The 15,074-nt window shown below is 39.6% G+C and overlaps 1 protein-coding gene across 2 annotated transcripts in view; it reads left to right on the top strand.

Moving 5' to 3' along the window:
- The window catches only part of LOC149324130 (atrial natriuretic peptide receptor 3-like), an 81,723-nt gene that overhangs the window by 57,984 nt on the left and 8,665 nt on the right, over nt 1-15,074 (top strand). For both annotated transcript variants that reach the window (XM_089496806.1, XM_089496810.1), the window contains exons 4-5: nt 7,334-7,469; nt 11,265-11,359. In XM_089496806.1, the coding sequence (XP_089352932.1) occupies nt 7,334-7,469; nt 11,265-11,359 (231 nt within the window). The remainder of the gene's footprint in view (nt 1-7,333; nt 7,470-11,264; nt 11,360-15,074) is intronic.

A 15,074-nucleotide genomic window follows, 5' to 3' on the forward strand; every position in this document is an offset into this window, starting at 1 on the left:
CAGTCATTGTAAGGAAGTTGTGTGCTCCCTGTAGCTAGCCCAGGTTAACAGTCTGGCTGTGGCTCTGAACCAGCTGAAGTTTCGAACCACTCTTCAAAGACAGTCCTACGTAGATCACATTATAGTAAACCACATGGGATGTAAGTATGGGATGCATGATTTTAACTGTATCCAATTTCTCAAGGAGTAGGTTTAGCTGGCAGACAGCCTTAACTGTGCAAGTGCACTCCTAACCACCACTGAAATCTAAGCTTTCTGGCTCAGGGTTAAATCTAAGAGTACAACCAAGCTGCAAACCTGCAGCACATGCTGAGTCTTTATATTCTGATCTGCCCTTTAATTGACCAGGACTGCCCCTGTCTTATCTGGATTAAGTTTCAATTTGTTCAGCCTCATCCAGTCCATTACTGATGACAGGCACAGGTTTAGAACCAAGACACTTTCCTTGTATTAAGGTGGAAAAGAATACAGTGCGCCCTTATTATTCATGGGGGATCCATTCTGGACCTCCCCATGGATAGTAAAAAATGCAGGACCTTAAGTCCTGTTCTTTTCAATGGGTGCGTGCTCCTACTTGCGCCACCATGTGCACACGCACCCATTAAAGAAGCTAGAGTTTGCCATCCACGGAAGCTCAAACCACGGATGGCAAGCCTGCAGTTGGCGTGGGCGCACTGTAATAGGACTGGGTGTCATCTGCATACTGATGGCATCACACAAAGGTAGGTGAAGGTTTGTGAGTGTTCATTTTTCTTCCTTAAATTAAAGTCAACAACAAAGAACCTGGAAATCCCACTGCCCCAGAAGCATGCTTTGAAAATGATGCCCAGAAATGCCCCACATCATCACATAGCTTCACAGCCATTAAATTATTATTATTATTATTATTATTATTTGTGGTATTTATACCCTGCCCTTCAGCCCTAAAGGCTATCAGAGGAGCTTACAATTATTATTTTTAATTAAACCCCAACATATTTCTGGGGCATTTCCAAAACAAGCCACAGCTGTAGAAAGGATACCAAGTAGAAGCAGGACTATCAGCAGTCCAGAGGCTTGCCTCTTTCTTCCTATGCTTTACTGATGATTTAAAAGAAACAGAGGCAACAGAAACACCATTCAGTTTTTGCAAAATATCTCCATCCTACCCTATAGCCAATGAAATCATTTAAACAATTAGTGTTTCTCTATTCAGTTGTCTGGAGGTGGTTCTTACATGCTACTGGGGACATCAACTGGCTGTTTATATTTCTGTTATATCTGCTAAAGAAACCCTGTAAGTTGCTTTCAAGACTTTTCTTAGCACATCAGTCACAATATCAAAATTGAAACAAATAATACACTATGACTTCAGTTATAAAATAGACGAATAAGTCATGTTTTCAAAATGGGTAAGTGAAGCATGAACAGAAAAGTTAAGGACATGACCTGAGACTGGAACACTGGTCAATTGACCAGGCAAACCACAGTGAAAATTCACCAATAGTCTCCTTGTATAAATTGCATCTTACTTTACTTGCTTGCTTACTCATTTATTTATTTTGTATTATGGGGTTATTCAATTCAATTAGGATAACCAGATGCAAAAGAGGATAGTGCAGAAGAGTTTCAGTGTGTCATGCCAAGCTGCACCTCCTGGAATTCCCTTTTCTACATAACTAGTCAAGGAACAGGAGGTCTTCAACATCACCTTTCAGTGTCTTGAAATACTGGGGTATTTTTCCCTGATGCAAAAAACAAACAATGTGTTTTGTATACTAGTAGATGATACTACAGTCCTTGAAGAATGCTTTAAAACAGCTGCAGGACAAAATGTTTTGGGCTTTTTCTTTTAGCCCTTAAAGATAATCTTTCCTCATGTTAAAATGTGGGTTCTACTGAATGCTTGGAGGGAACACACACTGCTGTCCACCCCTGCAGCTATCAGTGTTTCCCATAAAGTTATCCCATGTTTAGCAGTAGATACCTACTATCCCATAACTCTTTCTGACCTGATGCTTAAGTCCCATGATCTATTTTCACCTACAGACTGTCTTCTTCACTTGCTGGCATCACTAGACAAGAGGCTCAAATTATATAGAGAAACATTATTATTCTTGTCCCACAGCCTGAACAGGTTATGAGTCTGAGTGGCAGAAGAATACAGGAAGGGGCCATTGAGCCCTTTCCCATCCACTCTGTTTTCAACTAAAAATATTCTTAAATTATATTTTCACCTAGGGGTGCAAAGGTCCTTCAGTGTGTCTCCATGGCTGAAAAAGCAGCTCATGGAGTACTTGACATGGAAAATACTTGAAGATGAAATAGTTCAAGCAACTTCTTACCACTCCACATTTCTATGCAACCTACCTAGGCTGGTGTAAGTTTAAAATTAAAAAGCAAACACAGTATGATTTGTAGACTTCATATAAAATAGAGTTGCATAAAATATGGTTTTAGGACAAGGGTGGAGAACATGTTGCCTCCAAATTGTATTAAATTCCAACTCCATCAGCCCTATCCAGCATTCTCAAATGTGAGGATAGAAACTCTGATGCAATATCATCTGAAGAAGACTACATATTCCTCATCTCTCCTAAAGGAGAGTCTGGGTTTGCCACATGCTTTCTTCTAAGGATGTGGCAAACCCAGCCTATCATCACAATGGCACAGGTCATGAGTCTCCAGGAGTCAGGAATTCCACTGAGTCCATTGCAATTTTCTCTGTGGAAATAGGGCGTCCATGTGCTCGAAGGCATATTTTGTCATTAGCATAATTTTGTGCTCTTTTTAAGCTGTTCCAATAAACAAATGCTTTACATACTTGACTATTTGAAAATATTTGATCAATCAAACACCATCCCTTGCTGAGGTTGCTACAGGAACGCTGGATGGATAATAATGCTGTTTTGGCAGACTTTTTATTTCCATAACTGCTGTTTTTCCACAATCTTCTTGCAGGTTTGAGATGACTGGAAGGGTGACTCATTTATGTCTTTTATCTTAGAACCAAAAATGAACGCATCCTTACTCATCGAAACATGTGGAAAAATTGTAATTAATTCATTTTTCCAGTAATACAAAATAACTGGTATTTTACTGGACACCAAGAAAGTGCATCTTAGAATCACAAGATTCTATGGGAGTAGCCAGACAGAGAAAATATTGGGGCTTCTGCTTTTTGATCAAAAGAGAAGATGAAATCTGCACTTGTCATAAAAGGGACACTTGTTGAAATTCTTCTGCATGGTTCAGGATGCAGGAACCCTGCCCTCTTTTTTTCCTAGTGATCCATGCCTCTTCATTATGTGACCAAAATATGATAGCCTCAACTTGATCATCTTGGCTTCCAAGGAGAGGTCAGGTTTGATCTGTTCAAGGACCCATTTGCTTGTCTTCTTGGCTATCCACAGTATCCTAAGTACTCTTCTCCAGCACCACATCTTGAATGAGTTGATTTTCTTTCTGTCTGCTTACTTCGCTGCCCAGCTCTCACATCTGTACATGGTAATTGGCAATACAACAGTTTGAACAATTCTGACTTTAGTGCTCAGTTGTATGTCTTTACTCTTCATGATCTTTTCTAGTTCTTTCATAACTGTCCTTCCCACTCCTAGTTTTCTTATTTCTTGACTGCAGTTACCATTCTGGTCAATGTTTGATCCTAGGTACAGTAATTCTTTAACTATTTCAATTTCCTCATTGTCTAGATTGAATTTATGTATTTCTTCTGTGGTCATTATTTTTGTTTTCTTTATATTCAACATTAAACCTGCCTTTACAATTAGCTGCACTTCATTGCCCCAGCTATGGTTGGCAACTGCCAACTGCCAGCAAGAGAAAAATAACAAACATCACAGAATGAATCAAGTTCCAGCTGCTTAGTCCTCCTTATTGAAGTCTTTGGTGCCCAGAGACCACAAGGTGGATAGCCAGATTATGACACCAGAGAAAACCAATGACAAAGACATGAAATGCTACCTCAGTTATCCTGGCACCATATGGACGGCATGTGTGTCAACATCCCCGTGCCTGAATATGATTTCCTGTGCCTGAACATGATACAAGCATTCTAAAGAAAGAAGAAAGGTATTTTCATTGGCAACAGTCTCCCATTGTTACCAATGAGGTTATTTCCCTTCAAAGCAGATACCAGCTAAAAGAGAGGGATTTTCCTAAGGGTAGAAGAAGCAGAAGGAGGGCTTGCCTGCTTCACCCATTGCACAGATGATACAGTTTGCTTTTGTTTTTTAGAAATCTGCATAAACTAGTTTATGCACAAGGAATTCAAGCTTATTTTAAAGCTTACCATGTAAAATGGAAGAATGGCTTATTTATATATTTATCCTGTTTATACCCTGCACTTAAGCCAAAAAAGACTGCGATGGATATTTCATTTATTCTCACACATACAGGAATACATATTCTTTCACACATACGTTTACACATCCCTTGCTAACTTCTATTAGTACCAACTTGTTTGGGCCCTTTGTTCCAGGAAATGTTGGGCTAAATCTTGTATTTGTCTTAAGTAAAGTAGATCCATTGAAATCAATTGGAAACTATTTATTTCTTCTCTCGGTAAGACTAGCATTAAATTTAAGCCCATTATCTGAAATGGAAAGGATGCTTAGTGCCTCCACAGTCTGTCTGCTGATGGGAAGACAATCAAATCAAAGGCAAGATAGGATCAGCTTGAAGAGATGTGAACTAGTCATACAGGCCTGCTATTCTGCATTTTCAAACCATGATGATAAGGTTCTGTTATTTTAAAAGTCATGTACTCAATCAGCTCAGTGAAATCTTTTTTAAAAAAATTAATGTTGTGTTTTGGTCCTAAGAAAACTGAGGGGCTGAACAGACAGCCTGACAGGGGCGGCTCCGTGCCGCCCCTGGAAGCACAAGGTCGGAGACATGGCAGCCGTATACCACTCCCCCAACCCACTGTAAAAAGGAGCTGCGAAATGTGGCTCCTATTTCTGGTGCTATAGGGGTGCCATAAGGGCCATGGTGCAGCCTTATGATGCTCCTCATGCATAGCACCATGAAAGCGCTGCACACAAGTGATGTCATCGTGGCATGCACCGTCTGTATGGGCATGCACCAAGTTGGTGCCCGGGACACGGTCAAGCTGGCACAAAGTGCTGGTCTGTCCAGGCCCGGAGTTTGAATATGAACATCAAATTTGAGAGGGAATAAGGGAAAATAAGACAAAACCCACTATGAAGTGGGAAATAATAGCATGATTTTGATAACAAAGATAAAACTGATGGGCTTCTCTTTCATGGTGATCATCCAACAGGAGACTTGTAGTAAATGTAACCCTGAGATGAAGCACACAGATGGATTCCTTGTAGCTCAACAATGACAGTGCTGCTCTAAAACACAAACTTATTTATTTGCTTTGAGGATTTGTAGTAGACAGTGACATTTCATTTAGCTCATGCCATTTAACTAAAAAAGCTACAAAAGATGAGAAACATTTTTCACCCCCTGGCTGCTTCAGAAAACATGTTACAGAACAGGATTGCGCTGTTGTTCCAGCAGAGCAGGAGTTTTGAGCGAGGCCCAGAATCAGCAGGAGTGGAAAAGAGGTAGGGAGCTAGGGGAGGGCAATCATTAAACCAACAAATCAGCCAGCAGAATCAGGAAAAAACTTGCTTTCTCCAAAAAATTAAAAGCTTAATGGGAAGAGAGTATTTTCACAGTCAGTGAGGTGTTCTGTGCAAAACAGACAATTCATAATTTGTGATGTCTGTCATGAGCAATGATGACAGATTATTATATTAATGTCCTGTCCCTATCCAAAATGAGAGTTAGTGGATTCTGTGAGTAATATGTAACTCAAGTCCCGTAACTGTTGTAGACATAGAGGGAATTCAAGAGAAACCTTAAGAGACATCATGTCTGTCTACTCTCTGTTGACAACAGATTCCTAAAGGCAAGCTGAGATTCTCCCTGTTGCTGCCAGTTACATTTTTACAAGCATGCTGACTGACCTAATAGTTGCCTGTGTTGGCAATCTGATATGTCAGTTTTGGACTTGGGGGTTGGTGGTGTTGGGGATCCAGTAGTGCATCCTTACATTTTTATGGGTATGAAGGTCTGTGAATAAAAGTACTTTACTGAGTACTTTTGTACCCGTGACCAAAGTCTGCTCTTGGCTCCAAACTTGAATGAAACTTGTATGTCACTGTCAGAAGGGGGGAGGGAAGCTTTATTTGATACTTTAATATGTATACAGTTCAGCTTTGATTCTTTAATAAGTAAAAGCTGTTTTGAAATTTCCATTTGAGATTTTCTTCCAAATTTTATGTTTAATCCCTACATGTAAGCTTAGGCCCGGTACACAGGCAGGAAGTGGCGTGTTGCCGCCGATACTACAATTCCAGAGCGTGCAGCAACCACATGCTCCGGAACCCTAGTCCATACGGGCAGCAGCATCATGGCAGTATCCCATCCACATGGGTGGTGGCATGATGACAACACCACCACGCAGCGTCTGCACGTCCACGCCAGGAAGAGACATCATAAGGGCTGCAGTGCAGCTTTTATGACATCTCAGGAAGGAGCTGCATTTCGCAGCTCCTTCTTAGAGCATATCATTCCTGTGGCAACCAAACAGTCGCAGGAACGATCCAGAGGAGAAAGGGGCCGCCCCTTTCTCCTCATGGATGTTGGGGTGTCCGGGGGCATGAAGTTGCACAGACACCACTTTTCCAGGCCAAAGGGGAGCAGCATTTTGCCGCTTCTCTTTGGCCGGGAAAAACACCAGATTGGGGCCACAGGTTGACCATCCGGTTACTGTGGCCCCAATCCAGCGCTTCCAGGGGCAGCACAGACCCACCCCTTTCAAGCTGGTCTTTACAGCCCCTTAATGCAACAGTATAGTATAGTAATAAGTTGGTGGAAATTTGAATCTGCTAGGAATATTGAAAGGAGAAATGTTCAAACACTGTAAAGAAGGCTACAGGGCAAAGTTTGTCCAAAAAGTGTCATATGAAGAATGATATTCAATGGAATTGATCAACCTGAATCAATGTGGATTGTAGTGGATTAAGTGCTGGTCTAAGATTCCGGAGGACCAGGGTTCAATTCCTATTCAGCCAGAGAAACCCACTGCATGACCTCTGAATAAATCTTTCCAAGAAAGCCCTCTGATAGTGTCCCTGTAACTCAGAGTCGATTTAAAGGCATATAACAACAATAAGAAAACTACCATCTTCAGTAAGATACAGTTGATTGCACATGTTATTTTTTTAACTAGTTTATATGAAGTTGTGATTTGCTGAACTTTGCAGACAGCTCCTTTGTTATGGTGCAGTGTATTAATGAAGCTTTGCTTTGTTTTTAGGTTAACATGTTTGTGGAAGGATTTCATGATGCTATTATCCTGTATGTTCTGGCTTTGCGGGAAGTTCTGAAGAATGGTTTTACTAAGAAAGATGGAGAGAAGATTGTCCATCAGACATGGAACAAGACTTATGAAGGTAGGCACAGTCAAGTGCCCTTGATTCTTATGCTTCCATTTTTGGAAAGGGCTGTAACTTTTCTACATTTGGAAACTTAATAAAAGGTTTTGTTCCCAAACTTTTTGTTCAGAGCTCCTGGAAAATTAAAATCTGAAATCACGTGCTGATATCATACCATGACCTTGGACAAATCACATGCTCTCAGCCTCAGAGGAAGATAAAGGCAAGCCCACTCTAAACAAATCTTGCTAAGAAACCCCCATGGTAGAGTCACCTTAAGGTCACCATAACTCAGAAACAACAACATTATTAATTAGTCATATTTTTCATACACCTATAAGACAAGTTCCCTAAGCATCATACCTAAAAACAAAGAGCCATGGAAAGCCAAATAAAAAGCTTATCTTGCCCAACATTGTCTTCTCACAGTGGCTAACCAAGATATTTGAGATCTACTATGGCCAGAAACAGACGGGCCAAAAGTGCTACCTTTGGGCCAATCGGGGGACATGGTGTTCAGATGACACATGCCCCCAGATCATGCCCAAACCCAGATGCAAAAGAATTGTAAAAAAAAAAAAAAAAAGTACTCCTTGCTGGCAGTCCATTGCAGACTGCAGCAGTGACCAGCCTCAGGACCACAGCATCATACATAGACTCATATGATCTTTATACTGGAGATGATATACAGAGATAGAAATTTATATTTGTTTATTCCCCACCTTTTTATGAGTGCAGGACTCAAGGCAGCTTAAAAAATTTAAAACAAATTACAGGCAAAAATGTGCATTAAACAGAAATTTAAAAATATAATTATACTATGGTAGAATAAAAGGAGTTAAAAGTATGAACATCAATAAGAAAAGTCGATTAAAAAAACATGGCTAGTAAAAGAAAAACAGCAACTATAGACAATAGAACACAGTAGAAACAACAGAAGCCAGCAATACTTTAACCACCATTAACGTTATCTTCAAACATTGCAATAGTACAATTAAACCTTACAATAGAAATCTCAAAAATGCAACTCAGCATAAAATCAAAATATACAACTACCAAAAAGGTAAAATTAATAGGAAATTCACAAGATTTAAAGCAGCCTGCAAATATAGTAGTTAGACCCATGACTAAATAGGGACTAAATCACATGTCTAAAAGCCGAGAAGAATAATAGTAATCTTGATCAAGTGCCAATAAGGTAGCAAGGCAAGAGGAAGGAAGGCTTTCTGGGGACAGCCAGGGTGGCTATTACTGAAAAGATTTTATTTCTCTCATGACCATCCTTTACAATTAAGATTAAGGGAAGCCCTTGGAGCTGGGCCTTTGTAGATTACATATATGGCAATAGGTGTTGCATCAGGCCTGCATGTACGAAGCCATAGAAAGCTTTATAGGTGAAGCCCAGCACTTTGATTTGGGCCTGGAAACAAATAGCAAGCTGTCACAAAGGAAAACTAATGTGTTTTCAATTTTCCAAAGTTTCCCGGTCACTATAAGAAATAAATTATAGGACCATTTGAATATTAGGTTCCTTTAAAAAAAAGACCAATGTGTGACTCCGCACTCATGGTACAGTATGTCATTCTTAACTCCCCAAAGAAGTGGTAACTAGCAAGAAGTTTTCCATATATGCAATGAGAGCATTTTATCACTTATTTCACTCCATAACCTTATGTCTCTGTTGTGCCTGGAAAGATCTCTCCTGCCTCCAGCTGTCTGTACCAATAATGTGTTCGTGATTGGAGATATTTCAAGATTTCCGTTTAGTATTTCAGGCTGTGTGTGCCAGACACAGCCATTGTTCCCTGTGTCCAAACTGTTGACCCATTTCCCTTACTCCCATTGAACAGAATTTAGAATCTATTAGTATTCTCAAGCTCTGGAGCTAGTACATACATACATTAAACTTTGTAAATTCAGCAGAATCTAACACCAAGCTGCTCTTAAGAGATCCATTTGTCATTTCTCACAGGGTAAGATACCAAGATTTCCAGTGGAAGTACTTAAACTAAAGGAAATGTTCCCTTTAGATAAGAAACTAACAGTGAGTTCAGATACTGGAATAGTTTAAAAAAAACATCATGGGAAATTTTCTCAGCTGCATTTTCTCATCACAGTGGAGCAATGCCCTTGGGAGATGGAAGTTACAGGGATGAAATGGGTGCTGGACAATTTCGCTCAGTCCATATTTTTAAGCAAACCAAGATGTACTATTACTTTAACCACCATTAACATCATCTTCAAACATTGCAACAATACAATTAAATGGATCAGAATGAATTTAATATGGGAATCAGAATCCACTTATACTTCAGACAACATACTGAATTTTGTGATGGAGTTCCCAGTTCAAAGACTATACACACAAGTCTGTGTGTCTATGTGTGTATAAAACAGGACAGATCTGATTTATAATTCAAGAGGAGCAACACTTCTATGGACTATAATGGGATGATTTGTCTGACACTAGTTGAAAATAACAAACAAGTGATAAAGTTCTTAGCCAGAAGCCTTTACATACTCAGCTACAAATTTATCTGTATAATCTAGGCCCCACTATGACACATGGCAACTGAAAGTAATATGTCATTTTAAATAAAAATTATATCATGCAGTATCATACTGTATACAGATGTAATGTACTATACATGAGATATATGAAGAACATGGTGTGATATCTAGAATACTGGATTTGGATTATGGAGACACAGATTCCTATTCAGTTAGGACAGTGGTTCTCAACCTTCCTAATGCCATGACCCTTTAATACAGTTCCTAATGTTGTGGTGACCCCAGCCATGAAATTATTTTCGTTGCTACTTCATAACTGTAATTAAAAATATGTGTTGTCCGATGGTTTTAGGCAACCCCTGTGAAAGGGTTGTTCGACCCCCAAAAGGGTCACAACCCACAGATTGAGAACTGCTGAGTTAGGAGATTATTATACAGCCATTTTTGCCCAACCCATGCACAGGATTGGATCAGGCCAGAACAGGGAAGAACAGGTGATATCACATACAAAATTGCTGCTGCACTGCCGGCTGACCATCTCCTGTCACCCAGCCATGCTCTGCCAGCCTATTTTGCTAGTATGGAAAGTTTCTGTACCACCAAAATTGCTGAGAGAAGCATGACTGGGGAACGGGCGATGGTCAGGCGGCAGCACAGCAGCAATTTTGTTTGCGATATCACCTGTTGTTCCCCTTTCCGGCCTGATCCCATCCTGTGAACAGTTTGGGCAAAAATGGGCATGCAATAATCTCCTTAGAAAGCCTTGTGCAAGTTGCTGTGTTTCAGCCTAACCTATCCCACAATTATTATAAAGACAGAAGAGTGAGAAGGGCACCTATGCTTCAAGGGGTTTCCAGTCTCAAATAGCTGACAGCATTCCACAAGCATATTAGTACTGGGTACATGAAGATTCATTATTATTATTATATATTATTATTTAGACAAGCAGCATCTGATCCTCAGAGCTTCATGGACACAGACTTTACTGTGTATCTTATTTTCCTCAGTTGGTGTTCTAGAATAGGAATTCATTCCTCCCTCCTGCCCCCGTTTCTATTATCCCTCTAAACAAGCTGAGATTATTATATATTTTTGAAGAAGAAATGTTAGGAATTTTAGAAATGCAGACACAGAGGTGAAATTACAATTTCTTTCAGAATGCCAACAAAAGTGCTGGAAGACTGATTATGTTTCCTGCCATATCAGTCTATAAAAATTCTGCCTTCTTTTTTTTTGTTTTTCTTGGAAGCATTCTATATTTTCAACTCATTTTTTAAAAATTTCTCACATGCCATTCTTTAGGCATTGCAGGGCCAGTATCCATAGATGCCAATGGAGAAAGATTTGGGGATTTTTCTGTAATTGCAGTCACTGATCCAGAAACTGGAACCCAGCAGGTAAGCTTAAGAATAAACTTAATAATAAATGATAGTTTGGGACAATGCAGTGCAGGTCAGGAAAACCAAAGGGTGCATCAAAGAATGCCAGGACAATCTGATCAGATTTAAGCCAGTGGAGCTGGACCAATTTCAATAGAACTGTTTGTTGTTGTTGCTGATATTTTATTTTTCTTCCAGAAGGCTGGTACACATGAATATAGGTAACTACACCTTATCCTATACAATACATTTGAATTGATTCTCTTAAGGTTCCTTGATGAATTTCATGTAGTATTACTATTTTCCAATGGATATACAATTGCTACATCAGTTTTGCTTTTTGAAAAGACTTTGGCCCAAAACACACTGCAGAAATAATCCAGTTTGAGACCACTTTATCTGCCCTGGCTCAGTGGTAGAGAATTCTGGAAACTGTATTTTTGTGAAACATTTAGCCTTCTCTGTCAGAGAGTTCAGGTGCTACAATAAACTACAATTCCCAGGATTCCGTAGTACTACGCCAAAGCAGTTAATGCGGTCTCAAACTGGATTAATTCTGCAGTGTGTTTTGGACCTTTGAAGAATTATTTTTCCTAAAGGGTTTTCAAGTATGTTGATTTTATTATATTTACTGTTGGCTTTTAGACTATCAGTCTTCCTATATACAGTATATTCATTCTACCCACCTCCAGGCAAAGATTCTTAAGAGTAGCATGTTATTATTATTTTTTTAATACTATTTCATTAAACATTTTAAAAATCACTTAAAATTATCAAACAATATCCAAAACTTACAGTCATAACTTTACACAAACACGTATTTTCAAACATACATACTGTTTTACAATCCTTACTTATCATTTAATATATTTGGCAAAGATGGCCTTCATCTACTCTTCCCTTTCCATATAAAAGAGAAGCATGTTATTATTTTGAATATTATAATTTTTGATTGGTATTCCATTATTTGAACTATGTTGCCAGGTTTGTTTATGGCAGTCATCTGTAATGGTCTTGGCTTGAAATCTTGGTATTTGTGTAGTTATCTCTTTGTTTTCTTCATTTAGAAATAAATAAGTTAATTATCATCATTGTGGATTTCTCTCCTGTTATGGGACTTACAACCAGGCAAGACATTATGTCAAAATTTCTTAAGTTCTCAAGTTCCTAATATATAGTAAGATACAGTGGGCCTTTGTTATCTGCTGGAGTTTGGTTCCAGGACCCCTCATGGATACCAAAATCCATGGATGCTCAAATCCCATTAAATACAATAGTAAAATGGTATCCCTTATATAAAAAGTCAAAATCAAGCTTTGCTTTTTTGGAATTTATGGTTTTTCAGATCATGAATGATTGATTCCATGGATAAGGAATCTGTGGATACAGAGGACTGACTGTACATTAGCCCTTGAATTTTTTAGTTTTGGTAAACCAGTTCAAAAAATATAGATATATCTACAGTAGATGGCTGAAAGACCCTTCCATCCACACCATTCTGACAGTGTCCTGTTCAGATGACATACGGCTGAAACCTTGGTTCTGGTGTGAACAGTCTGGACAGCATCTGGAACATACAGCACCAGAACTGGGATAGAACACTCTTACTACGCATTAAAAAACCTTACCTTTCACTCCTTTCATCGGTCTATTTTGGTCAAGTGTCATCTAGAATACTGCATCCAGTTCTGAGCACCACAATTCAAAAAGGATGTTAACAAGTTGGAGCATGTCCAAAGGAGGCCAAGCAACATTGTAAAGTGTCTAGAAGCCATGCCCTATAAGGAAAGACTTAGGGAGGTGGGCATGTTTAGCCTAGAGAAGAGGTGATATGATTGCCCTGTTTAAGGGATGCTGCTCCAGAGACTAGAATGCAGAACAATGGATGCAAACTGCAGGAAAAGAGATTCCAGCTCAACATTAGGAGAAACTTCCTGACAGTAAGCTGTTCAACAGTGGAACACACACTCCCTCAGAGTGTGGTGGAGTCTCCTTCTTTGGAGATTTTTAAAGAGAGGCTGGATGGCTATCTTGTTGGGAGTGCTTTGATTGTGTATTCCTATATGGCAGGGGGTTGGACTGGATGGCCCTTGGGGTCTCTTCCAACTCTATTATTCTTTGATTCCTAGTGTTCCAGGAAGATCCAGAGCCCTCTGTTTCTATGCCGGGGCACTGTCAGGACCCCCCTCTGACACTGTCACCAGTCACTTGCTGTGTATACTGGTTCAATTCTATTTTAATGCCCACTTTTATATGTTTTAACTGTATTGTCTTTTAATTTGTAAGCTGCTTTGTTGTGGGGAAAGCAGGATATAAATATAATAGTAACAATAATACTAATCAAAAGTAAGCAACTCTTTGGGCCAGTGGATGAGCCATGCAGTTCAGCAGGATGTCCATGTAGACAGCGGCCCTGGTGCAGCAGCAGAGGACCAGGTAATGATGAGAGGTTGGTGCAGCTCTGGAGCTAGGATACTCTGGCTCAAGTATCCTGGCCAGTGAAGACAAGGCATGGGTTTTATAAAACCCAAATAAAAGATGTCAAAAGAGAATTATGAAGATGATAAAGAAGTCTTCTGAGGAAGGGCTGAAGAGTACAGCATGTTATGCCAACACCTATAATAATGGGATTGAGCAGAAAGGAGCAGTTTGACTTCAGTCTCTGCAGATATTCATGTGCAGCTTTCAACTAGGACAGGAAGTCCAGTGGTTGCATGATCATTCTTTTTGTATATTTAGCACATCCTTTCCATTTCCCTTAAAAGCCTTTCTCATTTCAGATTCTGGTTTCTTTTCCTTTTGCATTTCTTGACAACATTCATTTTGCTAGGGTTGACCTTGTCATGGATTGTCAAGCTCACCCCTCTTTGATTATGTTGGTGGCAGGGTTTGTTTATGTGGCAGGTTCCTTCCCAATGGTCATGAAAACTTTAGTTCCTAAATAGTATAAGTCCAAGCAGGTTGCACCTGGAATCATCCTTATCTGATGATTTGGTGCTTAAAACTTGAAGTTTATTTTTTTTTAAATTAACAAAATTAAATAAACATATATTTCAGAAGACTTTCAGCTACAACTTCAGGAGGGAGTGGAAATCCAGACTAGGGCCATGGGACCACCATAGGAAAGAGCCACACACATCACAGTGAGGCTTCACTCACTGTTCAGAAGATACATTGGTAGGCTCTGTACCATAGGCCAAGGAAGCAACTTAGTGTTTACTGTTGATGTTTGCTGCCCTAAAGTCGGTCCCAATTTATGGCGACCCTGTGGATGAGGGATGTCTCCAAGATCCCATGTCCTCTACTGCTCTGCTCAAGTCCTGCAGACTCATGCTCGTGACCTTTCTGATTGAGTCCATCCATCTAGTGTGCAGTCTTTCTCTCTTTCTTCTGCTCTCTATCTTTCCTAGCATTATTATCTTTTCTAATGAGTCATGCTTTCTTATCATGTGGCCAAAATACAACAGGTTCAGTTTCATCATCTTGGCTTCCAGGGAGAGTTGAGGCTTGATCTGTTCAAGAGCCTGTTTGCTTGTCTTTTTTACTGTCCATAGTATTCTCAGCATTTGTCTCCAGCACTACATTTCAGATGAATAGATTTTCTTCTTATCTGCTTTCTTCACTGCCCAGCTCTCACATCAGTACATGGTGATGTGGAATACAATGGCTTGTGCAATTCTAACATTAATGCTTAGTTGCATATCTTTACTCCTTAGATCTTTGGCTTCACAAA

This window comes from Sceloporus occidentalis, unplaced genomic scaffold, assembly GCF_023333645.1.
Source record: "Sceloporus occidentalis isolate IW3139 unplaced genomic scaffold, rSceOcc1.0.p SCAF_1, whole genome shotgun sequence".
NCBI lineage: Eukaryota > Metazoa > Chordata > Lepidosauria > Squamata > Phrynosomatidae > Sceloporus > Sceloporus occidentalis.